This window comes from Grus americana, chromosome 6 (genome assembly GCF_028858705.1).
Source record: "Grus americana isolate bGruAme1 chromosome 6, bGruAme1.mat, whole genome shotgun sequence".
NCBI classification, from domain to species: Eukaryota; Metazoa; Chordata; class Aves; order Gruiformes; family Gruidae; genus Grus; species Grus americana.
Window position 1 is genome coordinate 42,565,253 of NC_072857.1, and position 27,168 is coordinate 42,592,420.

General features: G+C 55.3%; 1 protein-coding gene across 1 annotated transcript; it reads left to right on the plus strand.

Annotated features, from left to right (window-relative positions):
- The first annotated feature begins 356 nt into the window (after window positions 1-356).
- On the plus strand, window positions 357-26,895 carry LOC129207982 (aryl hydrocarbon receptor-like). The gene is made up of 11 exons (XM_054829936.1): window positions 357-462; window positions 552-739; window positions 13,791-13,897; window positions 18,165-18,254; window positions 19,210-19,333; window positions 19,610-19,740; window positions 20,562-20,764; window positions 20,885-20,994; window positions 21,327-21,468; window positions 22,147-23,761; window positions 25,269-26,895. The coding sequence occupies exons 1-11, from the start codon at window positions 389-391 to the stop codon at window positions 25,401-25,403; spliced, it is 2,919 nt and encodes a 972-aa protein (XP_054685911.1). The 5' UTR covers window positions 357-388; the 3' UTR covers window positions 25,404-26,895.
- The last annotated feature ends 273 nt before the right edge of the window (window positions 26,896-27,168 follow it).

Genomic DNA, 27,168 nt, shown 5'->3' on the forward strand with positions numbered 1-27,168 from the left:
CTCTATCCACCAGCCATCACTCCCACATCCCCCCCTCACCTCCCAATCCCCCTCAGCCCCTCACATCCCCCTCTCACCTCCCAATCCCCCTCAGCCCCTCACACCCCCCCCTCACCTCCCAATCCCCCTCAGCCGCTCCTTATCCCCCTCATCCGTCCCCTCACATCCCCCCCTCACCTCTCAACCCCCCCCAGCTCCCTTATCACCCTCATCCGTCACCCCCCCCTCCCCCCAGCTCCCTTACCCCCTCACTTCCCCCCCAGCCCCCTTATCCCCCCCCAGCCCCTCCTTCCCGGGGCGGAGGCGGGGCCGCTCCCTCTCCGTCTCCCCGCCGGGGGGTGGCGGTGGCCGCGGCCCGCTCAGGGCTCGGCGGCGGCTCCTGCCGGGGATGCGCCGGGCGCTGCCTCCCCCCGGCCCGACCATGTACGCGGGTCGCAAGCGGAGGAAGCCGGTGCCCCGCGTGTGAGTGGGGGGCGAGGGGAAGGGTCCCGGGGCGGGGGCGGACACACACGGACCCCAGCGGCGCCCAGTAACGCGGCTCTGCCCGGCAGGGTGCGGCCGGGGCCGGCCGAAGGCGGCAGCTCCAACCCGTCCAAGCGGCACCGGGAGCGGCTGAACCGGGAGCTGGAGCGGCTGGCCGGGCTGCTGCCCTTCCCCGAGGAGGTGGTGGCCGGGCTGGACAAGCTGTCGGTCCTGCGCCTCAGCGCCGGCTACCTGCGAGCCAAGAGCTTCTTCAGCGGTAAGGGGCACGGCCGCGGGAGCGTCCCCCTCTCCTCCCCTGCAGTTGCTTACCCCCCCTCTTTTTCCCCTAGAATTGCTTGGTTTTCTCCCTTTTTTCTCCCTAGAATTGTTTTTTCCCCCCTAGAATTGCTCCCCCGTCCCCCTTTTTTCCCCTAGAATTGTTCCCCCCCCCGAATTGCTTCCCCCCCCTTTTTTCCCCCTAGAATTGCTTTTTTCCCTCTTCCCCCCCCCCCCCCGAATTGCTTTTTCCCCCTTCTTTTTCCCCCGGAATTGCTTGGTTTTCTCCCTTTTTCCCACTAGAAATGCCTTTCCCCCCAAAAAAAATTGCTTTTTCCCCCCTTTTCCCCCCCCAGAATTGCTTTCCCCCCCCCCTTTTTCCCCCTAGAATTGCTTCCCCCCCTTTTTTTCCCCCTAGAATTGCTTTTTTCCCCCTTCCCCCCCCCCAATTGCTTTTTTCCCTCAGAATTGCTTGGTTTTCTCCCTTTTTCCCACTAGAAATGCCTTTTTCCCCCCCCTAGAATTGCTTCTCCCCCCCTTTTCCCCCCCTAGAATTGCTTTTTCCCTCCCCAGAACTGCTTTGCCCCCCAATTGCTTTTTTCCCCCCTGAATTGCTTGGTTTTCTCCCTTCCCCCCCCCCCGAAATGCTTTTCCCCCCCCTGGAATTGCTTGTTTCCCCCTAGAATTCCTTCCTCCCCCCCAGAATTGCTTCGTTCCCCCTTTTCCCCCCTAGAATTACTTCCGCCCCCCCCCAATTTGCTTTTTTCCCCCCTTTCTAACACCAAATTTTCTTCCTTTGCAACCTCAAGCTGCAAAGCTTCAGGATCGCATCGTGCCTCGGCAAAAGCGCAGCTCGCGCTTGCTTGGAATTGGAGGGATCCAGGCAGATGAAGTTGATTTTGTTTGTGGGTTCCGCTGAAGTAGAAAATTGAGGTTTAGGCTCCACGATCCTGCGTGATCCCGGGCTCAGGCTTTGGCAGGCACAGCTGCCAGGGTAGCGATGTATTGTGCAGCCCGGTTGGAAAGTTTCATGATGCAAGTGACTTTTTTTTTTTTTTTTTCCCCTCTAATAGACCAGAGAAATACTCGGTGCGCTGATAAGGAATAATAATTACCTGTGATGTGGTTACAATTTATATGGGAACCTTTTAAACCAGACTGTGTTAAAGGCGTGTCTGCATTCTGCAGGGCTGTAATTGTTGTAATTAATAGGAGCCCCCCAGGAGGGTTTTTAGGCAGCCCTGGATTTTCCTGGTGAAACAGCAGTGGTTTGAGACTGCTGCATATGATCTCAGCAACACCGTAATTTCTCTTTTTAAATCCAAATTATTGGATGTGGTGAATGCGCTCTTTTTTTTTTTTCTTTTTTTTTTTTTCCTTTTCCATTCTCTTTTAAACCCTGCTTGTAGGACTGGCAAGTGAAATGAAAAATGAATGCCCTCGGAGAGGAGTTGTTTGCCTTGCAGCGTCAGGTCAATTTGTTTGTTTGACTGTATCGGCTGTGTTTTCCGCCCTGGTTTTGCCCTGGTAAGGAGCTCTGCTGCGTTGGCCTTCGTGACGCTGGACGTGTTGCCCGAAACCCATCGTCTGCGACGATGCTCTGAAGCAGAGGAGGACCAGCGTGGTGCTGGGGTTTCTGAAACATGCTTGTTCTTGCACGGGGTGGGAGTCGGTGGCGCAGTGCGGGCCTCGGTCTTCCCCTGAAACATTAATAATTTCAAGTTTGCAGCTTAAAGAATTTAAGCATCCTGCTAGGGCTGTGCGTCCTGGGGTTTGACGTTCCTGCATCCCCGGCACGGTGGGTTACTTTGGGTTTGCATTGTGAGAAACTGGGAAATCCCGTTCTGAGATTCTCTCTCAGATTTTCTTTCTTTTTTTTTTTTTTTTTCCCCCCTGTCGTGCCATCTGGTTTGATTTTGTGGTGCCAACTTCCCGACGACTGAGCGCATCGGTGTGTCTGAAGCTGTGGGATGGTACCCGCCGCTGTCTGGTTTAGGGCAGGTCACAGTAATTCAGGTGTGGGAGGGAAGGAGGAAACCCTCATCCTTTTAGATGCAAATAGTGATTGCAGACCTCCTTGAGTCTCTTCTGCAGCTTTAAAAAAAAAAAAAAAAACCTTTAAAAGGAGCTCTGGGCAAGCCCATCTAGAAAATAAAATTATTTAAAGTTACTTTAGTCCCTTTCAGTGACAATGCCGGAGTGATGTTGGTCTTTGATAAGCTGTGCTGGAGCTGAGATAAAGTTCAACTTTGGAAGGCTGCTGGTCAAAATACTATGGTTATTCCTTTGGCTTTTTCTTTTTCTTTTTTTTTTTTTTTGTTGTTGATTATCCACAGGTTTAGGGGTTTTTTTTTCCCTTGGTTTGCCAGAGAGCAGGGTTAAGGGGGGCAGCCGGGGTCTGCCTGCCTGCTGCTGAGCCGGGTGAGCTCCTCGCGTGCTCCGACTCCCGCTCAGCATCCCGGGGTATGTGAAACGGGATCCCGAGGAGGCTGTTGTAGCTGCTGAATGCTGACGAGTCCTGTGTGAGATCAGATCAGAAAACGCAAGTGTTTTGGGGTCTTTTTGTGTTTACTGAGAGCAGCCAGCGGGTCCCAGCGCCGTCTGAAGGCGGCTCAGAAACAGGCAGGATGAACCCTCGTATTGAGCGGGGAGCAAGGACGAGCTGGCCTCTCCCTCGCTCGACTGTGTCCCTGCTTGAGCGCTCCCTGGAAGAAGACCGAGGAAGAGCAAGGACAGAAAGTAGAGTGTGCTGTCATGCCGTGCCGGGAAAAACATCTTGGCAGCACGTCCTCCTGGAGCAGGTCTCAGGTGGTGAGAGTGATCACCAACAGCAATTCACCCAGCAGGTTTATGTCGGCTGCTGTTTCTCCAGCATCTTAAATAATTCACTGTATGTCTCCTTCTCCTGGCTATTTGAAAATTAATTATTTTTTAGTTTTGCTTCAGCATCTTGATTTATGCGTAGCTTGTGTATGGGGAAATTTGTACGGGCGTAAGTGATTAAAACCCAGGCGGGTTCTAGGTCTTGGTCACTGGGAAAATCTTTGGGAGCTTCTTTCATTCTGTTTTGGGCTCCTGATCGTCTTCTGGCCACATGATAAATTCTTCAAAGCGCAGAGCGGGCTTCGCAGCTCTCGTTAAACATGAACCTGCGTTTACATTGCGGTGGGCAATCCGCACAGGTCGGAGTGGATCGGCTGAGCGGTGCGGCAGAAGCAAACCTGCTCTTTAGCTGTCAGAGATGGCCGAGATACCGCGTGCAAGAAGCATCTGCACGTGCTTTTATCTGCACGGTGGAGTTCTGAACGTTGGTTTGGGGAGATATTGCCAGGAGGTCTTTGATATTTAAAAAGAGGTAATTTTTCCTTCATGCGTGAGGGTTTTTATACTTTATATGGCTTAATTTGGAACTGTCCCGATTTTAGGCATGCAGTTAGGCGATAGAAGATTTAAGGCCATTCAGTGTTCTGTTCTTTAACCTTCAGAGTGATTCAGAGACCATCAAACATTGTCTTTGTTAAGCAGGGTTATTTATCTAAATAAACATTTCCTCAGGGTGACCTGCCAAGTACTGGCTTGGGTGTCCCTGCTGTGAAGTCCCTGATGCCACACTGTCTTCTTCCAAAGGACAAGAGCATCCGTGTGTGTGTTTGTCTGCTAACTCTGTTCCTTTTTCTTGCCGTCTGGCAAATCTTTCCAGTTTCACAAAGCGGGAGGCAGTTTAGTGCCAGGAGTTTGCCACGTGCGTTCAGCATCTCTGGGGAAAGAAGGTTCTTGGCCATGGTAGCTCTTGGCCACGGTCTCCTCCTGGAAGGAGGCACTGCTTTTTGCCTTGCACACCAATAATGATATAACGCTGTCTAGACGGGCATTGGGCGGACAGGCGTCCTGATGTCAGACAGGAGGTTCTTTCTGATATTGACCATCTGAAGGACCCTCAGGACACCAAGCACCAAAGTGCCTTGGGATTGCAGGGTGCCCGCCCCAGGACAGCAGATTTCCCTGCGGCATGGTGCAGGGCCAGCGAGGATGGTGGGGAGCTAGCTGTGCCACCAGCAAGCACACGCCAGCGTGCCAGGTTTGATCCGTGGTGGGGTGGAAGAGGCTTCTCCTGTGTTGGAGCAGCACTGCTGTCCTCTGCGAGATGCCCAGGTGCCGTATTTTTACCCTGTTGCCTGGCTGTGCAGCTCAAGGTGTTCACAAATGCTTTCTGTCCACGGGAACGCTGCTTACCATGACAGAGGTGAACTTAGGTGGGGAGCAGGGCCACGGGAGGACTTAAGACATTGGGAGAGATGTCCCACCAGGGAGATGGACTCCAGTGAGGAGCCCAGCCCTGCCCATCCCTCACCAATCCTGCTGGGTGAAGCAGCACTGACCTGAACCCAGCACCGTTAGCCTGCACTGGGGGGACCAAAAGTTGGCTTCCAAGTTGAGGATCCTATCCAAACGTCAGTGAAAGTTGACTTAAAGGCTTCAACCTTCTCCTTTCCTATTCAGGTCTCTTCAATAGTCCATCCTCCTCACAAATGTCTTATTTCTTTATTCCCCCTTGGTGAGACGGATATTTTTAATTCTCGTTCATCATCCCAGCCTTCTCCCCTGCTCTGCAGGAGGCTCCTTCAGCGCGTGTGGCTCGGTGGAGGCGGGAGCGTGCTGTGGGGCTGCCGGAGCTGAGGAGGCAGGCGCAGTGGTCTGCATCTCCCCCGAGCGCGGGACCCCCTCCCCTCTCCCCCCTCCCCGATGCTGAGACCCATCCTCAGAGCGGTGCAGCCACGCTGCCGAGCAGCCTTGCTCCTGCCACCCTCCTCTTCCTCTCTCACACCCCGCGTCCTGCCATTGGGCAGCCGGTGCCACCGCGCCGGGGTCTGCGCGGCACGCCGTACCAAATGGTCGCCGGCGGCTGAGCCCTGCAGTGCCTGGCAGGCTGCTCCCCTTTAATCCCTCGCCGTTCCTCCCCTTGAGGCTAGGGCCTGGCAAACGCTGCTGGCTTACGGGAGGGTCCCCGTATCTTCTGCCTTCCTCGCCCTCTGGAAGAGGGGAGAGAAGATGGGAAGATGCTTCAGGGGAAGGTTTGTCGCTGGGTCTTGCCCTGCATGGTGATTTGTTAGCAAAAAGGAAGATGCCTTGAAGGCGCCTTGTCCTGTGGCTGCCGGATAACATCCGTGTTGCTTGGTCCGCTTAAACACCCGGTGGGAAGTCAATCGGCAGACCTCAAAACAGGCAAGAGCTCAGTTCAGAGAAGTGTGTCTCGCAGTTTGCTCCTGCAGCGTACTGGGAAGGTCGTCCGAGCTGTGCTTCTCATCCTACAGCGAGCCCAGCCCTGCTGGGGTGCGAGAGCTAGCCCCCCCCCCGAGCACTCGCTTGCCCTTGGGGGCCAGCTGGGTGTCCCCAGGGGGTCCCGTGCCTGGCCCGGACCTGTGCCCGTGTGGCTCTGTTCCCAGGTGCCTGCCCACCGGGGCTTTGCCAGGACTCAGTGGCGGCCTGGGCCGGTCTCAGTTGGGTTCTCACGGGCTCGCACTGTTTCGGAGGGCTGTCACGCAGCTTTTCCAGCTCTTCCTCGAACAGAAGCCGGGGAGGAGGCAGCACGGGGCGGCATGCTGCTGGGAACACAGATGTTTGCTCGCTCGGCTTCAATCAAAGCGCTCTTGAGGTGGCTGTGGTTGCTGCGGCACCAACGCCTAGTGATTGACCAGCAGCCGCCTTCTCATGTGGGGCTCTGAGTGGAGTCTGGGGTTTATAAACCATAGGAAGAGGGGTGAGAAGAGCTCGGTCCGTGGTGCCAAGAGGTGCGTGCTTGAACCCCGCTGCCGAGCCTTGCTGTAAGCCAGTAAAGGGCTAACTCTGCTCCAAAATGGGGCTCCTCGGGGGTGCAGACACGCCTCTGCCCGTGTGCAGCGTGCTACCCGGAGAGCTGGGCTTGCCAGCAGCCAAGGCACGGCCTCTGGGCAGCTCGGGTGGCTGGAAGGAGAGGAGGAACATACCCTGACGGGTGTTGTGGTGTTAGAAACTTTTGGCTCAAGGTGGATTATCAGCTGCACGGTCTGTCATCGTGGATCAGAGGGTAGATGTAGCCTTCGTTCTGAGCTACGCGTGGTGTGTTTTACTAGTAAAGCCTTTGACATCGTTTCCTGCAGCGTTCTCCTGGAGAAGCTGGCTGCTCACGGCTTGGACGGGCGTGCGCTTTTGCTGGGTAAAGAACTGGCTGGGTGGTGGGGCCCAAAGAGTCGTGGTGAACGGAGTTAGACCCAGTTGGTGGCCGGTCGCACGCGGTGTTCCCCAGGGCTCAGTACTGGGCCTGTTCTCTTTAATATCTTTATCGGTGATCTGGACGAGGGGATCGAGGGCACCCTCAGTGGGTTTGCAGATGACACCGAGCTGGGTGGGAGGGTTGATCTGCTGGAGGGTAGGAAGGCTCTACAGAGGGATCATACAGCTAACCTCGATGATCTTAAAGGCCTCTTCCAACCTAAATGATTCTATGGTTCTGTGAATCCAAATCCTAAGGAGTTTGCCCCCTGGTGTGTTTTAAAAAACACTCCTGCGGGTGTTGAGGGTTTGGGCATTTTCCTGGAGTCCTCTTAAAATCTCAGGTGGCACCTGCAGGATGGATGTGCGGCCTCGGGGCCGAGCCTAACCCTCTGAGCTACGGTAGGAGCCCGGGCAGATATTGCTAGAGCTGTGATGGCCCAAAAAGTGCCTAAGCTGCTCCCTGGCAGTCGGGTCAGACTGGAAAAGTGCTTTAAATTACATTGCCTAGGTAATGAGCTGGCCTTGGAGGAGCAATTTAAGCTGGGAAGGTCTTGTGACTTCCCTTAGGTAGGCAATTTTCCTGCTGCGTGCTTCCCTTGCCAAATATTTCTCCCCGGGTCTCACGAGAGCAGCCGGTAGGAAGCTGTCGGAGGTCCCGGGGCTTTACACGGGGCTCGCGGTGGCTGCCGGCTCTGCTGCCTACGAGCAGCCGGGGTCTCTCAAGGCTCCTTCAAACGCAAGGACGGGAGCAGGGCCGGCAAGAAACTCCAGGTTAAGGTTTCGGGCTGGGACGACGCACACCTAAAGCTCCTGAGAGCAGGAGCGTTCAAGCCGCTATCGATGCTGCAAAAAGCCTGGCAGGTCCTTGTCCTCTTTGTCCTTGTTTAAACCCCTGCATGTGCTTCTCCCTTTGAGAGCCAAGTGTCTTTGGTGACGCGACAGAAAGCTCCGCGTGGTCGAAGCCTCCTTGCTTTTAAAAGTGCAATTAGATCTTTTAGCAGGACATCCATTATTCACCACGCGCGCTCACGGAAGGTGGTGTATCCGTATCGTTCAGGCAAGGGATAAATAATTCATCTATCTAATGAAATTTGTGTCAACGGGGAGCTGTGGCAGGTATTATGAAGCGGTAAGTAAAACCGTAGTATCCATTATGAATAAGCAAAGGGAAGCTCAAGAAGTAGTTGCAGTTGCTAGAAGATGGGCTTTGTACAACTCAGTGGTGAGAAATGAAGTGATGGTTCGGCAAGCCGGGGAGGAGACGGTTCTGCTGCCCGGTGTCAGCAAATCTCTGCCTGCTTCTCTCGCCGGTTCAGTGATGCTCTTTCCTTCTAACGCATTTCAAATACTCCTCAAATCAGAGGAGCTGCTGGCTACGTTCCCTAAGTCTTCTCGTATCTGGAAGTGGAATAATTTTGCATTGGCTAGGAAGAGCTCCGCTCATGCTGGACAATAAAAAAAAAAAAATCCTAGAAGGGGATACGCTTTACTAAGTGCATGTTCCTGTTCTTTGCTTCTCAAAATAGTTGGAGAGGTGTAAGCTTGCTGTAAAACGTGTGGATTAAATGACAGAGCAAGGATCAGATCTGGCACGCTGGCAGCGTAGACGCCATCGGAGAAGCCGGAGCGGAGGTCGCAGCGTTTCGCCTGCCTCCACAGCAGCAGTTTAGCTTTTCACCGGTTTGAGCGCGGCAATCGAGAAGGCACTCGGGCCAAATTTTGCTCCCTTGGCGTCACGCCGTCGTTCTCTGCATTGCGTGCTCCCGCTGAGCTGCCGCTGTGTCACCTGTGGGCTTCCCACCCGTGGAAACGAAAGCTCCTGTGCTGGTTTCACTGGAGCGTTGCAGAATTCGTGTGTCGTGATAGAGGGAGCCGGGCTGTTCCTCAGTGTTTTTGGGGGGGGGCGCTTGCTCTCGTGGGTGGACGTGGCAGGTCTCGGAGGATCTCCCCAGCATGCCTCCTGCATGGGACCTGTGTGAGCCCATCAGCAAAACTCTTCTTATGGTGGGGGAACCCCTTTATTTATTTATTTTTAAAGGACAATATCATTCTGGCTGGGGGGAAGCCACTTTTCTGTTTAAATTACTCTTCTCGATTAAAAATTTAGATTAAAAGTGAAACAACCTCAGTTTATTCAAAAGAAACCCGACGAGGTTTTTTTTTTCCTGACTTTCAAACGTTTTGTTTCTTCTTTGCAACAAAGTGCAGGAAAACAATTTTGAGCGGGGTTTGTTTTTTTTTTAATGTCAGGGTGTGCGTACCGAGCAGCAGAGCTGCGGGTCCCTCTGCCCGTGAGCGTCTCGGAGCTGGAGATCTGGGTGGGAAAGGACGATCTGGAGATAATCGCACGGTAAGGTTGTCACTGCCGTGAGCGGAAGACCTGCTTTTCAGGGAATTGGCACAAATAATGGAAAGAAAGAGGTGGGGAGAAGGCAATTTCATGAATAAATAAATCAAGCAATCTCTCCTTCCCCCAGAGAGCGACTGATAGGCACTGGGGCGTTGAGCCCTACGGCAGGGTTCTTGCGGGGAGCACCCTTCCCAAACCCCCTCTGCTCTCTCCCCCCGCAAGAGCTGCTCAGACTCATAACTGCCATGCGGATGTCCCCGCCATCACTTGCGGCTGGGTTCGGTGTTTTCTTGCTTCCTTTACGTGATGCCGGTGGAGACACGTGGGGAGACGCGGCCCCTCGTTGCTCTCGAAGAGCCGTGAAGCGGTTGGGTTTCCTTCTGCTGCTTCTCCTGCATCAACGCCCGGAGCGGGTTTGGGACCAAGTCGTCTCGTTTTCCCGCTTCGCAGTCAGCAGCCGATGCGAAACCCCGTTCCCGCTCAGAGGTTTTTCTGAGGGAAGGGGGCTGGGTGATATCCTCTCAAAAATGTTAATACCCGCTTGTTGGTGCAGAGATTTCTCAGGTCTGCAAAGCCCTGGCAGGTTCAGGAGTTCACTGGCAAACCTGGTAGTCGGCGAGGTGTCCCTTCGGCGCCACGTGAAACGGCTTCCCAGGCCGGGCGCCGGGGCGGGGGGGAAAGCGCCGTCCTGGAGATGGAGGGGGGGAATGTCACCCCCGTGGGCCCCCAGCCCTCCTGCCCCGGGGGGGACAGCACAAGGCCAGGCTGCACCTGGAGGGGAGGACCGGCCGGTGCAGAAAGCGTCCTCCTCCTGCGGGGAGGCAGGTGCAGGCAGGGAGCTCCTTCCGCGGAGACGGGGCCAGGCAGGGAGAGGTTTTATTCCTCGCCACTGAAAGGCTTTTTGTGGCAAAGTAGCCTGCAGGTTCTGGCAGAAGCTTTTTTTTTTTTTTTTTTTTTTCCCCTCGTTGGAAGAAATAGCAGGAAAAATGTGCAAGCCTTGCTGCTTTCAGGTGACCAGCTCCTGGCTCCTCACCTTCCTCCTTCCACAGCTGCCAGCGGCAAAGGTGATGCTGGTGGCCGAGTGAGGGAGCCCAGGAAAAGCCACTTCTTGCTTTTTTTTTTTAAAAAACTTTTTTTTTAAAAAACTTTTTTTTTAAAAAACTTTTTTTTTAAAAAACTTTTTTTTTAAAAAACTTTTTTTTTAAAAAACTTTTTTTTTAAAAAACTTTTTTTTTTAAAAAACTTTTTTTTTTAAAAAACTTTTTTTTTTAAAAAACTTTTTTTTTCTTTCCCTGCAAATGCCTGTTCTCAGTTACACAGTGAGGGTGAGGACTGCACCTTGTCTCCCTGCCCAATGTGAAGACAAGTGCTGCGTGGGGAAGGCCACCTTTCCCCCCCCCAGCCCCGTGCTGAGCTCGCCCCGTTCCTGCCTTGCCCTTCCCCAGGGTGGCCGGGTGGGAGGGCAGGGTGCCGTGGCGGGGAGGATGCCACGCCGGCTCTCGTCTCCGCTCCGTCAGGCTGATGCGCTGCGACAGTTCTGCTGACCCGAGGGGCTGCGCGGGGCTATTTATGGAGAGACAAAGCCGGGGGACACCAGGCAGGGGGCCAGCCTGAGATGTCTGCAGCCAAGAGCAGGTCATCTTTGGGGTTCCTTGGGTGGAAAACGCACTGTTTGGTGAAGGTTGTGGGGAAAACCCCCACCGGGATTCTGGTTTGTAGGGGAGCAGCCCCTCGCCCCCGGTGCTTCGATCCTGTCTGCAGGAGCAGGTTGGGTTTGGTGGCAGGCATCCGCGTGGAGGACAGCGGGCCGTCCTCTGATTTTTAATTGTGTTTCCTCTGGCCCCGCGGCTTAGGAGCAGCCCAGATGCTGACAGCAAAGTCTATTTTTAGGCAGCGGTTGTGATCAAGTTTTCCTTTTTGCAGGGAAATACCAACCCACTAAACCAGACCTCTGAGGAGGGGGCAGCACCCTTTAGCTGCTCTTCTATCCTCCGCGTTTATTTTTATCTTGCACCTCCCGTGCAGCAGTCTGGGAGCCGGCAGAGGAGGACTGAAGACCTTTAATAATTCATAGCTCCTACGGTTTGCTCCTAGGGATCAGAAAAGCGAGTTGCTGGAATGGCGCCGCCAGAAACCTGCTCCATCCGCACCACGGGACGCCGCTCTGCCCGGTGACCTGCCCGTGCCTCGGACTTGGCGCAGAGCCGTCGGGGTCCGACCCGGGCAGGGGACCGCGGGCAGCAGCGCTCGCAGCATGGACGGCGGTCAGGGTGGGGGAGCGGTTGGGACGCGGCAGCGTGCGTGTGTCCACCCCAGCACGCTCAGGACCGACCCGCTGTCGTACAAACACGTGCCATAAACTTAATCCCGGCCCCTCGGTGCTCAAACAGCTCCTGAAGCAATCTGCGGGCTGAGCCTGAGGGGAATTTCCCAGACCTCCCCGAAGCAGGGGGTTTGCTGCCATACCAGATGTTTTTTCTTTTGATTAAAAGCAATATTAGAACCAGGACATGCTTTGCATTTGGTTATGGAGCGGAATTGATCGTCGGGATGGTCCTGCGTCTGGTGGAAGTGCGTTTTGTCCCCAGAGCCTCACGTGCATACCAGCGAGGCTCTGCAGAGCGCGGCATCCTTCCCTGCTCCCACCTACCTACGAGCCAGCGCTTGGCAAACGCCCACGGGGGATGCGGAGGCCTTTGGGATGGGAGGTGAGCCCTGGCAGTGGAAGAGAGCGGGTCTGCAGGGCACGGCGTGCCTTTGCTGCGTGCTTGCCTGTCCCAGCGCAGAGACGCTGACAGGCGGGGGGACTCCGCTTTGGAGACCGAACCGGCCCCTCCGCTCGCGACTGCGCTGTGGACACGGGGGGTTATGGGGTCAGCTTCAGACCTCCTGGTCCTGGAAGGCTCGGAGATTCGTCTGGAGCATCCACCTCTCGCAGCGGCTGCGAAGCTGCTCGCCCGCGAGCTTCTGCGTGCAGGCGGCTGGAGGAGCTGAGTTTCAGCAGCTGCTTTGGCAACGCACAAGGTGAGCGGAGCGTTACAGAGCCTGGTTTCTTTGACGTGCTGGTGGCCGGTGCCTTCTGACTCGCTGCTCCGTCTCGGCTCGTGGCTTTGCTCCCGCTGACAGCTTTATGGGGTGATAAATTACTTCCAGCATCCGCTTGATGCTGCCGTCGCATCTGAGCGTGGCAGCTCCTTGGCACACGTAGCACGGGAGCTGGGAAAAGCAAATTCGAAAGAGTTTTGGCTCTCTCTGAGCAGGAACAAGGGCAGGCTGCAGCGGTGGCTGGAGCCTCACACCTTTCCTCCCAAGTATAGCAGCTGGTTTATCGGAGGCCAAATGCTGCTTTCCATCCTCGCCGTGCTTGGAAGGAGCTTCCTGGCTTTGCTGCGTTCTCCGCTGTCTCCTGGGCAGGCCTGCCATGCACAGGCTTGTTGTCCTCTTATTCTGTAAATATTATCCACCCTAAAATATCCCTGGGATTTGTTCTCTCGGGGAGCACGGTACAAAATTTACAGGCGCATCTTTTGGTTAAACTGAGTGATGGATTTCCTCATGCGTATTTACTGTGCATCGATCGCTATTAGGTTGCTTGCAATCTTGGGCGTCTACATTTGTATCCACGTGTGCGTTTTTCCCTGTTGTTTTTCTCCCACTGTGAGCTGCGGCTTTGCCTTAATTTGATTGAACAAACCCGCTCTGTTGCTGAACTGTAATGAGACATCGTCGACTGGACTATCCGGATTGTACCCTTCAAAATAACGCGTTCTTCATCCCGGATGAGAGTGGGGTTTGCTGCAACGCCTTTCGCTGCAGCTTTTTGCCGCTGTTGGTCGGCTGTCCTTCACGGGGTCGGGGCGTGCGTGAGCCGATCCGTTCTGCTTCAGCATCGCGAAGAAATGCTGGGTGCGGTGACTCCCCCAGCAAGACGTGCGTGGCGTGGCACCGAGGGCTCTCCCTTGCTGTTCGCAAGGAGCCGTGCAGGCATTGAGCAGCGTCCGCATCGGGACCGGGGACCTCCGTGGTTGCTATCGCTAAATTATAAGAGAGATTTCCGGGTGGTGAGCTCGCTAAACGCGTCCTTTTGTGCCACTGGTTGCAGGTAATTGCTGATAAACGCAGGGCCTTGTAGTTACTGTGCCGATGCCTGTCTGATTCCTGGCTTTAACTGCTCTGGTTGAGGGTCTAGGGGAGGAAAAAAAGGAAGTCGAGGATATTGGTCGTTAAAGGTCTGGGAGGGGGGAAAAAGAAGTTGAGGGTATTGGGTGGAAGAAAAAAGTCCTGTTAAAATCGACTCTCGAGGGGTGAAGCAAAGGGCTGGCAGTACATCGCCGCTTCCCCTGGCACTGCGTTGCCCAGCTTTGCAGCCAGGTCCGTGTTTTGGACGTTTGTGGTGGTGACTTGGGTGTGTTACTGCAGCACTGAAGCCCCTTCCCTTTGCTTCATGCAGTTGCTCTAAAGAATCACGGTGCCAAAGAAGCGGAGAGGGATGGAGACCGCGGCAACGGACCAGCTCCGGGCTCGGCAGCGGTACTGGAGGGCGAGCTGCTCCTACAGGTTAGTGCTCCTTGCTGGCCACCTCCCCCTGGCAGATGCCTTCAAGGGATTTTCCTCTTGTCCCCTTTCCAGCTCCTTTGAATTTTACCCAAAAAGCAGGCTGTTCTGTTATGGATTGCAGGATGTTTTGGTGAAGCAGTGATTTCACATGGTGTAGCTCATAGTGCTACCGACTGAGCAGAGGTTTAAGACCTCTTCGGGTCCCTGGGACAGAAAATGTGTTGCTTCTCCTCTCCTTTTCCCATCCTTCCTGGACAAAATTGCCACCTGTAAATCATTTGGGTGTCAGAACCCCCTCCGTCTCGGTGGAAGCAGTGCTTAACTTCTGACCACGGAGTTGCAGCTCTCCTGCTTCTCTGCCCTCGTGTGTAAACGGGCCATAGGTGTGACGCGGGAGCCGAGCAGAGCAAGGTGTTTTGAGTGACGGACACTGGTCCTGATTCGGGAATGCTGTCCAACCACCGGTGAAAACAGGGAAGAAAACGTCATGGAAGTCTCCCCCGGTTTTCAGGCAGTGATGCGTGACAGTGAGTACGTAGATAGGTGCTGATGGGCCACGCGCTCAGCCCATGTACACGGGGCACGTGGGTGTAACCCTGGGAGCGCTGTGAGGGGCAGAGTTGGCTCCTTTGGTGATGCTGGAGGCAACGCTGGTGATGCTGCAGCATGGCTGGGCTGAGCCTGCTGCTTCCATGGTTTATTCAGCGACGGCAGGAGATGACCTCCTGTCTCCAAACCGCGCACGGTCAGTAGGAAGAGGCCAGGCTCCGGCAGCACGATATCCTGCGAGGGACGTGGGTCTCCCCTTCCTTCCCCGCCTGGCACCTGAGGACGGGCTGCAGCACTGTCCCCTGCCCGGCTGTCGTCCAGAGCGGGGCGAGCGTGCTGGTCAGCCCCAGCGCCTTTCCAAAAGTTCACTCAGCTCTTAGCAGGTAATTACTGTCCTGCTTGAGAGCTGGGGAACCAGGATCTCAGTGTCTAGTGAGAGAAATGCTAAGGCCAAGGTGGTCAATAACCAAAAAGCTGAGGGTTTTCCCGCTGTGGATGTAACAAAACCGTGCTCAGTGGGGCTTGCCGGGGGTTGATGTCCTGCTCATCAACTTGATGCCATCCTTGTAGAGGTACCAAGCTGGGTGTTAAAAGCTCTGGGTTTATGTTTGGCTCTTCCAGGGGCTCAGAACCTGCCTCTGTGCCACGAGGAAACGCTCCTATGAGTTTAAAAAGCTACTTCCACCTGATCTGTCACCTTCAACATCCAAACGTCCTTTGTCTCGTCTCTTGGTCCACCCTGATTCTTCCCTTCCCCTCTCATTTTCCAGCCTTACTTTTTTCGCCCTGTCCTTTTCCCCCAAGACTCTCTCCAGCAGCAATCTCAGCAGAGGAAGGTACCTTAAACTGGGGTTAAGAACGAAAATCCCTCTGAAGGGATTTCAGCAAGGCTGAGAACTGGGTGGACCGTGTCTGCCCAGGTGCACGGTGGTGCGGGTACAGGTCGCTGGCTGCGGGGTATGACATCAGCCTGCTGCCCTGTGCAGTTAGGCAAGGACAGAGCGCTGCGAGACGTTGCTTGCCGCTGCCACGGCAAAGCGATGCCTCCGGAGCTGCTCAAAGGGTTAAAGTGCATTTGGTGGCACTAATTAACCTCTGCAGCAGATTCCCACACACTGAGATCAACCCCAGTAAATAGAGAGCGTTTGTGCCTGGAATAAAGGGAAGGAGAGGGGGGAGAAACGCAGGCCCGGACAATGAAATGGGAGTTGGCAGCGACAATAGCTGGACTTGGCTGAGACTACACGCTAGCCCCTAATTAATCCTGATGTCTATAGGTTATGAAGTGGGGGAAGCAGGCCAGGGCTGGCTACTGCGGCTTCCCTAACCCAGGTTAGTGGTACAGGATGGTTTGGGCTCTGGACAGCCATAGGGCTTCTGGGGTCCGCACCGCAGGAGGACTCCTGCCTTCTGAAGGCTCCTGCTTCGAGCTGGCAGGAGTGTCCCCAGCCCTTAGGGAAGGGTGGCTGGATGGTGCTGTCATGACTTTGAAGGCTGTTCAGCTTCTGAGAGCTAAACCGGTGATTTTCTTGGGTTTTCATGGCCTTTGCTTTTGGGCAGCACCGTGGACTTGAAGGTGTTTACTGGAAGTCTATAGCGATCGTTTCAGAGCTGGGGAAACCGAGTCATGGACTGATGCCTAGCACTCGGGGTCAAGGGGATGCTCCTGCGGGCCTGCTCCCGGCCCTGGCAAGGTGATGACATGGTCTTCAAAGCACCGGGCTCTGCGCCACCGGGGCTGGCCCCTGTGGTTGGGAAAGGCTGGTGCAGTGCCTGCGTGCCTGCAGCAGTTCGGGGTGCTTCGGGGTGCTCCTCGGGACCCTGCCAGTGCCCGTATTAGCAAGGCTTTCACGCGCATCAGCTCCTACCTGGTGCCAGAGAGCGGGGATGGAAAGCCAGGGCTCTTGGGACAGTCTCGGAGCTTGAGGAGAGGATGGAAGGGCCAGTGAACTGTAAAATATCTAAGTTGTGTAGCGTTAAAAATACATTGGAAACTTCAGATTGATGGCTGCATTTGCTGTTTTCTGTGAGGAGGGCTTAGTACCTTGAGCTTGCAGGGGCAAAGCTGCTGGAGCGTTTGTTTTGTGAAAACAGAGCACGGCGTTCCGCCTGTTCGGGTGGAGGGTTCTCTGTGACGCGGTGTTTGCGTTGTGCAAGTCTGTACACCACGCAGAGAGCGCTCCAGAGGAAGAGGAGCGTGGCTGGGAGCGTCTTGTGGCCAACGTGTGCGTCCCAGGCGCGGGCGGGTGCAGGCACCCCTTAACCCGCAGACACCGATGCTTGGTTCTTTCGCTGCCGTGTGGCGCTTCGGAAGGACGGTGCTGTGCAGGCTGGATGAGTGCCTTGCAGCAGGTTGTCACTGGGTGCGTGTTTGGGGTGAATCATTTATTTGCCGAAAGGAAAAGGTAGTCTGAAGGTCAACCAGTTATTCTGTGGTTTTCCCCCAAATCCAGGGACCGGACTCAGCCTGTCCTCCCTCCTGCTTCGGAAGAAAATGGCTTTTTAGAAATCAGACTTTCTTGCTATGGTTTCAGAAACCAAACTCTTAGGCTTTAGGTTTCACCCTTTCTGCTTTCGCTGGCCAAAGCTCTTTGCAGTGTTGGGTTGGCCACCTCGACCTCAGGGCAAGCGATGGCAGGAGGATGGAGCAGGCAGTGGAGACAGCACCTCTAGGCTGGTCCCTTGTTCCTTGCCCATGGGCAGCCCTCGTGGGCACACCACAGCCCTTCTCCAGGCCACTCCTCTGGCACCTGGGGAGGGCAGGAGGGACATGAACGAGGCCAGGGAACCGGACAGGTTTCTCCCAAACCTGCAGGAGTTTCCCCATCCATGTGGGCCAAGCAAGAAGGGAACGCCCAGCCAACGCTGGCAGCACACAGTGATCTGCGGTGGGTTTGCTCCCCACTGAACGTCCCCCGGCTTTTCCAGCCCCATGTTGTCCCAGGCCACGCGTGGCTGCAGGACCCTCCCGGGCTGCAGGGAGGAGGGGAACTACACGAGCAGAGCCACCCAGGTAGACGTGGGTCAACATTAAATTCAGACATGAAACTCTGTTTTGATTCAGGGTTGTCAGAAAGGCTCGTTTCCACCAGAATACCAGAATGGACCCATTCCTGATGGTGTCCAGTTTCATTCTGCAAGCCGTTCTGAGGTTTTTATTTGCTTTTGACATAGGATGAGTCTAAATGTCCAAATCTGAGTCTGAGTGACCACTCTCGGGATGGAAGCAAAGTTTTCCATCAGTTTGGATTAGGGTACGCTCGGGCAGCTGTACAGAAGAGCTACCTGACCTCAGAGGAACCAAGCAGAAGGTACCGTCTGTTTTCTTGGTGAGCACAGCTCTGCTGGAGTTGATCCCCATTTTTCTCCATCCAGCCTTTAATGGAGTTTGCCCAAGTGAAGCAGAGCGGAGGACAACCTGAGAAGGAGCTGCAGCCCTTGACCTCTGCTAGGTAGAGCAGACTCATCAGGTCTGTGAAAACCTGTGTTTTGGCTGCGTGTGCAGATGCCATTGGGAAGAGCTTCCTTTCCTTCCAGGTTTCCCATGCTTTGGCTCCTCTCCTACACCTTTCTCTTGGTGGGGCAGTGGTTCAGCTGTCTGCTAGCTGGGACCAGCCAGGACTTGGGTGACCAGTGTCCAAGCAGAGCAGAACTCGCCATCCAGCTAGAAAAGGGCGACGTGAGTGTGGCGTGTACCTGCCAATCTCCTCTCTCCTAGGCACTCAACGGCTTCGTGCTGGTGGTGACATCGGAAGGACTGATATTTTACTCCTCGCATACGATTCAGGACTATCTGGGATTTCATCAGGTTGGTGGGACACCTCTGACTCGCTGTGGTGGATTTGCAGAGTGGATTTTTCCTTGGTGGTGGAGAATAGCCGCAAGTTCCCTGTGAGCAGGAAGCTCTACAGGGATCACAGGGTCTTGGAAAAGCGTGGGGCTTTTCCGTGGTCTTGTGAATTTGGACCCTGTGTTGCCTGACATGGTTGTGAGGAGGTGTCAAAGCAACTTGGCTAGCCCACAGATGCTTTCCACCAGCCACGTTGAAAGGCTGTGAGGTCCGTGGCCCCATTGTGTAATGCCATGGTGAGATGTCTGTGCCCTTGGGCACCCGCTCCTCTGGGTGACCCCTGGCAAATCCCATACAGCTCCAATGCTTTGTGGTTATCTGAGCACCCAAGTAACCTGGAAGGCACTGGGTCAGATTTATGGGGAAGCGGGACTTACCTACAGTCCTTTAGTTACTGGGTTTTGGTGTTGCTCTCACACAGCTGGCTTTCCCCAACATCTGGGGTAGATGAGGACTGTCCATCTGGGCAGAGGGAGCAAGTCCCAGAGCAGATGCCTGGTTCTCTTGGTAACAGTGTAGGGCTGTGGTGGCTTTGCTGCTGTTTGGTTCCCGAACTCACGTTTTCATCTCATCCTATAAGTCAGCACTAGGATTCTGAAGAACACCATGTTACGGGGATGAGCTTGTCAGAGTGGAGCTGTATTGTTGGTGCTAGTGGCTCTTTAGGATGTGGGAGAGGAGGTCTGGCCCAACATGGGCAAGGGGTCCTTAGAGCCAGATGTGCTGTCCGTTCCCACCAGCATCACCTCCGGTGGAAGGTGTCAAACCTCATTCAGCCAGGGAATTGTTGAGCACCAGGGAAATTGGGTGAGATACGGCCAACTGAGGCTGTGACAGGCTATATCCAGGTGGGACGTGAAAACTCGTGCCTGGGGGCTGGCCACAGAGCTCACGTGTTGCTTTTTTCCTCCAGACAGATGTCATGCACCAGAGCGTCTTTGAGCTGATCCACACCGAGGACCAGGAGGAATTCAGGCGCAACCTCCACTGGGCACTCAACCCACCCCACGCTCCCGAGGATGAGTCTTCTGCAGAAGGTAAACGCAGGCTGGCAGCCAGGCATCCTGGTGGGCACGAGATGCGTACCTCCCCACGTACGCCGGGGAGCCCAGCTCCCTGCCATCGCTTGCACAGGGCTTGCGTGCTTGTGGCTCAAGCCATGGCTTCAGCCAAACATCGTGGCTTTCCCTGAGTTTCTGTTGTACTCTGCAAACTGCCGCAGTCCCAGATGCTGGGAATCTCCAGCCCTTTCCCAGGACCTCCAGCCCTCGCTGGGCATCCTTCCTTGCTTTCCCAGTCCTTCTCTCCTACAGGGGGGAAGAGTCTCGGCTCTCCTGCTGTCACCTACAAGCCGGATCAGCTGCCCCCAGAAAACTCCTCCTTTCTGGAAAGGAGCTTCGTGTGCCGCTTTCGCTGCCTCCTGGATAATTCCTCCGGCTTCCTGGTGAGTACAGACCCACGCTGCGACCTCCACAGCAGGAGGGGTGCAGGCTCACCCCGAGGGGTCCATGCCACTGCTGGAGCATAAAAGTTGACCTTGAAAGACCCGGCATTCCTTTCTGCCATGTGCAGCACCTGCCTGTCTCAACGAGGAGATATTTTTGCTGGTTTTCATAGGTTTGGTCTGTACCTACAACCTCTCCATGTGGGTTTTATTCCTCTCTTCTCAGAAATGCTGAATCTTGAACAAAAGTGCTTTTCCTCTGCACATTTTGCCAGGTTTTTGTGTTAAAGGCATCTCTTAAGACCAAGTAGGTGGTGTTCATCCCTCCTCCTCCTCTCTGCTGCAAGATAATGGGGTTCTTACCTTCATAACCACAGGTGTAACAATGCTGTTTCTCTCTCATCCTGCTTCAGTTTGGAAAGTCAAAACGAAGAAGTAGTCCTGGTTGTCTGTTGTTTAGAAGCAACGCTATGATCACTGACGGGGCTGTGGTATCGCTCAGTTAACGTGCAAAGCAGCTCGTGCATCGCGCGATGCCCTGACGTGACCGCAACGTGTGCGCGGTCCTGCAGCTGCCTCGTGTCCCAGACCCAGCCCGGCAGTGAGTGGCCACAGGGGCAGAAGGCAGTGGGCTGCTGCTGCGGGGAGCTCGGCGTAGCATCATTTTGATCCTCCCTCTTATTTTAGTAGGGAGCACTGGGACAAGTGGCAAGCGATCATTTGCATCAGCTCTGCAGCGAGATGGCTTGCTTTCCATGCAGCTCTCCTCCCTCTCTCCACCCAGTTTTCTGTGTGACACTGAGCTTTTCTTCTCTTCCCAGGCTTTAAACCTTCAAGGCAGGCTGAAATTCCTTCATGGGCAGAACAAAAGGTCTGAAGACGGGTCTGCACTGCCACCCCAGCTTGCTCTCTTCGCTATCTCCACCCCCTTGCAGCCCCCATCCATCCTGCAGATCCGAACCAAGAACATGATCTTCAGGACGAAGCACAAGCTGGACTTCACCCCCTTGGCGTGCGATGCCAAGTAAGCAGCGGAGCTGATTTGAGGGGCGATGCTGCGGGCTTCCAGCATGCCGGTCCATATCCTGCCTGGGTGATGTCCCACCCCAGCTCTGTCTCTGGGTGCGTTCTCGGTCTCTCGTAGGGGGAAGATCGTTTTGGGCTACACCGAGGCGGAGCTGCGGATGCGCGGCACCGGCTACCAGTTCGTCCACGCTGCCGACATGCTGTACTGTGCCGAGAACCACGTCAGGAGTAAGAGTCCCATCCCTGGTCGCTTGTGCTCACCTCTGAGGCTGATGAGCGAGCTGGGACTACGGGCAGCTCCATAGCATTGAGCACGGCAGCTCTTTCCCCGTAGGATGCTTTGCTTTACGCTTTGCTGTGATGCTCTTGTCACCGCAGAGAGCTGGGGGTGGAGCGTAGTGAGGGGTGTTTAGCCGGGATGGTGTCCCCTGCATGTGCCAGCCGCGCTGCTGCGGTGTCCCCACCTGCTTATCCCGGCTGGAAACGGCAGTGTCGCCGGAGGCAGCCCTGCCTCTGGTGTCGTGCTGGCAGCCCTCGGCACGCGTGCTTCCTCCCGGCAGTGATGAAGACGGGCGAGAGCGGCCTGACGGTCTTCCGCCTGCTGACGAAGGAGAATCGCTGGAAGTGGGTGCAGGCCAACGCACGGCTCGTCTACAAGAATGGCAAGCCCGAGTACATCGTTGTCACGCAGAGACCCCTCGTGTAAGTGCCGTCTGGGTCAGCCCAGGCTGAGGTGGGCTCAGGCTTTTTGGCTTTTTCCATCGGTGTGGGCTCTGCGACGCCCCAAGCAGGGCAAGATGTTCGATTTGTCAATGTACCGTAGGATACTGTTCGGCCACGGCCCCCTCTGCAAGGCCACTCTGCACGTACAGGGGAGTGCTGAGCAGTGCCCTGCACCTCACATCTCTGCCCCCGTGTCCCGGGCACTGGTCCAGACACACCCTGGGCAGACTGGTGACTGCTCTCCAGCAGCTGTAGGGACGCGTGGGTGCAGGAACAGCGAGGACCTCAAACGTGGCAGCCATCTGGCAGCAGCCTGACATCCCTGTCCTGAGGGGTGGCTGCAGCACAGATGAGCAGGGCAAAGGTGTGACTTCTGTCTGGCAGAGCTCTGTTGCCCTTTGCATTTTAAGTATCCTCTTGGTTACGCTAAAGATGTGCGGTTTTATGTCTGTATATATAAAAATACGTGCGTGTGTATTTGTATTGTGTAAACGCATACGTAAATGTTTATGTGTGTGTGGTTCTGCTCGGTGCATGCATGCTGGTTCTAGCAAAGAGGCTTTGGCTTGCAGGAAATCGCAGTTGTCCATTGCAGAAGCACTTTGCGGGGTGTGTTTGTGCACACACAAGCCGCAGTCTCCTCTTCCTGCCCTGCAGAGATGAAGAAGGAGGAGAGCACCTTCGGAAACGGTCCATGCATCTTCCCTTTACCTTTGCTACAGGAGAGGCGCTCTTATACCAAAGCGCATACCCTCTCTCGGGCTTCCCTGACCCTTTCCAGAGCAAAGGGAAAACCAGCAAGTCCAAGAAGACCTCCCGCAGCCACGGAGGATGCTCCCAGAAGAATGGCGTTGACCCCAGTTCTCTGCTGGGCGCCGTGATGCGACAGGACAAGGCGGTGTATGCCTCGCATCCAGCTCCTGCACCTAACCACTCCTTCAGCAGCAGTTCCTTGGGCCACCTCGAGGATGTGTCCTTGCTGGATGCAGGAAGAGATGCTTGGAGTATGGGCACTGCTCCCGTTTCTTCAAGGGGGAACAGCCTCAAAGAGGAGCTGGTGGATTTGCAGCAGGAGGACCCTCTCTTGGCCACCCTGGACTCGCTCTCAATTAAGAGTGACGAGAGCTGTTCCAACAACGAGTTCTTCAGTGTGCTGGAGGGCCTGGGGTTGAATGCTGAGGACCTAGAGCTCCTGCTGCTGGATGAGAAAATGGTGATGGTCAATATGGACCCTGACCGCGCCCCGTCCCTGAACGACTGCCTCGCCAGCAACGAGGTTCTCTCCTACATCCACACCACTCTGGTGAACAAGCACGAGGGAGGACAACAGGTCTGTCCCCTGCCAGGCACATCCCCGAGCCCACGTGGAGGCACCTCTACGTTCCAGGCCCACGGGGAGAACGAGGACTCGCAGTACCTGCCCCAGCACGTGGTGCAGCCCGGCATTGCCCTGGGCCAGCCCCCCGCTCCGCTGTGGGAACAGCCCCCCCACGCTGTGCCGGGGCGGCAGCCCCCGCTGCTGCGGGAGCCAGCCGAGGAGGACGAGCCAGCCGATGGCTCGCGGTGGAGGCCAGCTGGGGAGGAGGGTCTGCTTGGTTTCCTCCAGCCGGTGTGGGGCACCCCGTGGGACAAGGCGCCCAGCTCCCCGCCAGCAGCCCCCTGCCCGCAGGAGCCACCCAGGGCTGGGCAGCTGGAGGGTGGCTTCCCTGCCACGCGTCCCACCCAAGAGGACGCTCGCCGGTCCTTCTCCCTGCCCAGCCAGTGCCAGGGCCACGTGGGACCACCCAGCCAGCCGAAACACCGTCACTTGCTGGTGAACGGGTTGTGCGGCCCCAGCCCCGACCCCGCTCCACACCTCCTTCCCAGCAGCAGCCCCAGCCCGTGGCAGGACTACGTTTCCCCGCTCCTGGGGTCCCCAGCCCAGCCTGGGTTTTATGGTGTCAGCCAAGACTTGATCTCCCAGCACCAAGGCTGCTTGCGTCCAGGGCCCGGCGCGCCGGCGGCACACTTCAACCTGAACGGATTATGCAGCATGGAAACTGCGGGCAGCGGGGGGTCCCAGGACGAGATGGCTCCATACTCCAGTTTCCCCCCCTCCTCCTCATACCAGCTTATTCCCGAGAAGCAGCCGAGCCCTGTTCCCTCTGTGCCCCAGCACCCTTTTCCAAGCTCAGCTGCAGGGTGCTTTGGGAGCATCGGCAGCCCCATGGAGACCCCCGTGAGCTCCTTCGGGACGTACGCCTCCGCGCTGAGCCAGGAGAGCAGGCACAGGGTAAGGGCCTTTCTCCGCTCTCGTGCTCGGTATCTTCTGTGCTGGTATTTCCTGGGGGTCTCAGCACAGGGAGGGACGCACGGTCTGGTCGGCAGACAGGAGTCGCCTTGCTCCAGCTGGTGCATGGTCAGAAGGGAAGACATCAGGAGCTTTTCATTGCACCAAGAGTTAAAGGGCAAAAGACCAGAGTGTGGGTTCTTCCCTTTAGAAGGCGGCTGTCTCTAGGTCTAATTTCCATGTGGTTTGTTTAATTGCCATTTCTGTACAGGGAGTAATTCCAGCCATGAGCTGGTAAGCTTTGATGGGTGGTACAAAGCACGTGTGAGATGAAGATCTTCTGTACGATAAGGTCTTTCCTTTGTGGAAATGTCCCCTGGCCTGTGCACAACCCCTGTGGAGAGCCCATCCAGCTGCTGCTAGCCCTCCGGCTTCTCAAGGCAAGGTCTGCAGCACTGGGTCTGAGAGTCACGGTGCCCTTCAGGGCTGTCCTCACAAGTGTTTGGGGAGGGTGTAGGGAGTGAAAGCTGCCTGGCCCTTCACCTATCCGTGATGCAGATGCCATGCATGTCTGTAAGGACCATCAACTTTCTGGGCTGGGGCTGGTAGGATGGAGAGCTGGTCTAGGTCCTGGAGGAGCCCATCTCTGCAGTGATGCTTCCCCAGCCTGTGACACCACCAGGCTGGGTGAGATGTCTGGGGTGGGTCTGTCCTGCCTCCTTGCTTGTCCTGCCTCCTTGCTTGTCCTGCCCTGGCTGATTACTGTCCCCAGGGCAGATTGTTCCTCCGTGCCAGACATCCTCTGCTACTGGAAGGGTGCCCTGTTGTCTCACAGGGATCTCTCTGTTAACCTCTGGGGCCATCAGATCCTGTCAAAGCATCTTCTGCTTCTTCCTGAAGGCCATACCCTGCACCTCGGGTCCTCCCATTCTCCATCTCCTCCAACTCAATACACCAGGTACCTTCTAGCTCTGTTGAAGACCTTGACTCTGGTCTTGCCTGGAGGTCTGGGAGGTTGTAGGACCAGTGAAGAACAGACCCAACACATCTCTAGAGCTTGGTGGACGCCTCATGTGGCTGGCATGTTTTTGGCTAGCCAGGAGGAGTCCAGCAAGGGTGCAAGATCCAGGTGCTTGCTTCAGATGCAGTCCAGGTGCCTGCAGTTTACAGGCAGGTTTCATGAGTGAGCTGCGGGTCAGGCTCTGCAAAGGTCAATTGGCAGGTCAGGAGGTGAAAATGAGCAGCAGCTGAGGAGGTGGGAGGCACTTGCCCTCTATGTGCTTTCAGCCTCTTGTCAATGAAGAGATGGGTCGGCATTTGCAAGAGAGGACCTGGGGGAAGGCGTGGGGATGTGTACGAGGTCACTGCTAAGCCCTTGTACCACCGGGGGTGGTAGGGCAGGAGCAGACCTGCTCCCCCTCCTGCCAGCCTCCTCCGGGCATCAGCCTGACCGGCACCAGTAAAACGCTGCAAAATGCCTCAGCACTCTGTTTTCTCTCTCTTCTCCTAGCCCGAAAGCGGCTGTGTTCTGCCCAGCTCTGCCATGGGGGTCCCCGGAGACCCAGCTCCCCCCTGCCAGCCGCACCCCCGGGCAGAAGCGCTGCCAGATCACCCTCGTGCCTCCAGCGGTGATTTCTGTCTCTAGGAGAGGAGGACTGGAATGGACAAAGCGGGACTATTCCCTGGGGAAGGAGCTGCCGTCAAGTTGCGGATGACAAACCTTCCCCCTGCCACGCATGTCCTGCCATTGCTCTTGATGTTGTTTGCTTTGGCTTAGCTGGGGTTTTTTGCCTTTTTTTTTAATTATTATTATTATTTTTTTTATCAACTGCCCACCATCCTGCCCCTTCTGAGGCTCCATGTGTCGGTCCCGTGGAGGTGTCCCTGGCCTGGGGAGGGCAGTAGCAGGGCTGGAGGGCAGATTTCCCCAGGGCACGGGAGCAAGCCGGGCTGCGATGCGAGTCAGCCAGTGTCTTTATCTCATGGCGTGGAGGAGTTGTGCGGCTCTTGGTCAGTTGGAGGATCTCAGAGCACGTTTGTCACTCGCCGTCTCTCATCCTACCCACCCAATCTCCTTGCTCTTCTTTCCCTGGTGGGGTGAGTGTCTGCCCATCCTGCCTGCACATCTTACGGAGAGTCGACTTTGAAACGGTTGGGCCTTTTCTGGTTGCTGCTGTCTTTTAAACGGCATTCGGAGACTAACTGTTGCTCTGGAAAGAAAACAAGGATTGCTCTCTATTGCCAGCTGTGCTGAAGGCGCGATGTTTGCGCGGCACTTCCCACACTTTGCCACGAAGCCCGTCTTTGCAGTTCTGCCGTTAACAGAGTGCGTTTGTTTGGTGCGTTTTGCCAGGCTTTAGGAAACCCAGGCTGCTTCCGTGGCTGTCGCTTGGCTCCCGCTGTTTGGTAACGCCCGTCTGTGCACGGCAGCCCTCGCCCCGAAAGACAGGCGAGTTTCTGATGGCTCACGTCCTCCAGCTTCACCAAAGCTTTGCAGTCGCGTGCATGATCCAACACAGATGCAAGACTCGTGCGTCCAAAAAAAGAAGAAAATTAAAAGGGGGGGACAGGAAAGGTTTTCGCCTCTGGTATTAAATTTCCTGCCATCCCATCCAGGCACGTGTGGCTGTGGCCACATTGTACAGATATTGCCTGGTTTATATAAAAAATCAACGCTTCTTGTGTTGCACTGCTCCTTCCCCACCCCAGGTTTCCCTGTGTCCTGGGTGTTCCCGTTTGTTAGGATCCAGATTAGAGCTCCTGTAGCTGACACCCTGGGGTTTGCTGTACTGTATGTGACGTGCCCAAGTTGGCTGAAAAGCAGGGTTTGGTTTTTTTTTTTTTCTCCTGGGTGATGGGGTGTGAGTACCTGAACAGGTAGCGGGGGTCATTCTCAAACAGCAGGAGCAGGCTGGTGTATAAGCCATACCTTGCATCTGTGCCTAAAAAGATTGCAGATAAGTAGTGGAGCTGCCTAACCTAAAGAGATTTCAGATTTACTGGAAAAAAAAAAAAAAAAAAAGAGTTTTCAGTAAGATAAAGAAAATAAGTATAATGATACTTAATTTTAAGTACTGACAGAGTGATATTTTCCCACGGAAAATAAATACAGCCCATATGTATATAATATGAGTTGACAAATTTATTTTTATGCCACTCCAGTGGAAGGGGGAAAAAAAAAAACAAACCCTTTTACCTTCCCAAAGTAGTGTCCTAAGGAATGGGACACAGAGGCTGTTCAAAAGATCAGAAATACAGCGACCCTTCAAGAAACCTGACAAAGCATCATTCCTCCTCCTGCGCGTCCGGCTTGGGTTTCACGTGAATTTTCTGTCCTTTTCATTTCAATAAATGGTTTTGGACCTGAGCCCCTGACATCTCCCTTGCTGGTTGTGTGTCTCTTCCCCATC

Coding starts and splice junctions, on each gene's coding strand:
- LOC129207982 (XM_054829936.1), top strand. CDS start 389: ATGCGCCGGGCGCTGCCTCCCCCCGGCCCGACCATGTACGCGGGTCGC. Junction 21,469..22,146: donor GTCACGCAGAGACCCCTCGT/GTAAGTGCCGTC, acceptor CCTGCCCTGCAG/AGATGAAGAAGGAGGAGAGC. Junction 23,762..25,268: donor GCCAGGAGAGCAGGCACAGG/GTAAGGGCCTTT, acceptor CTCTTCTCCTAG/CCCGAAAGCGGCTGTGTTCT.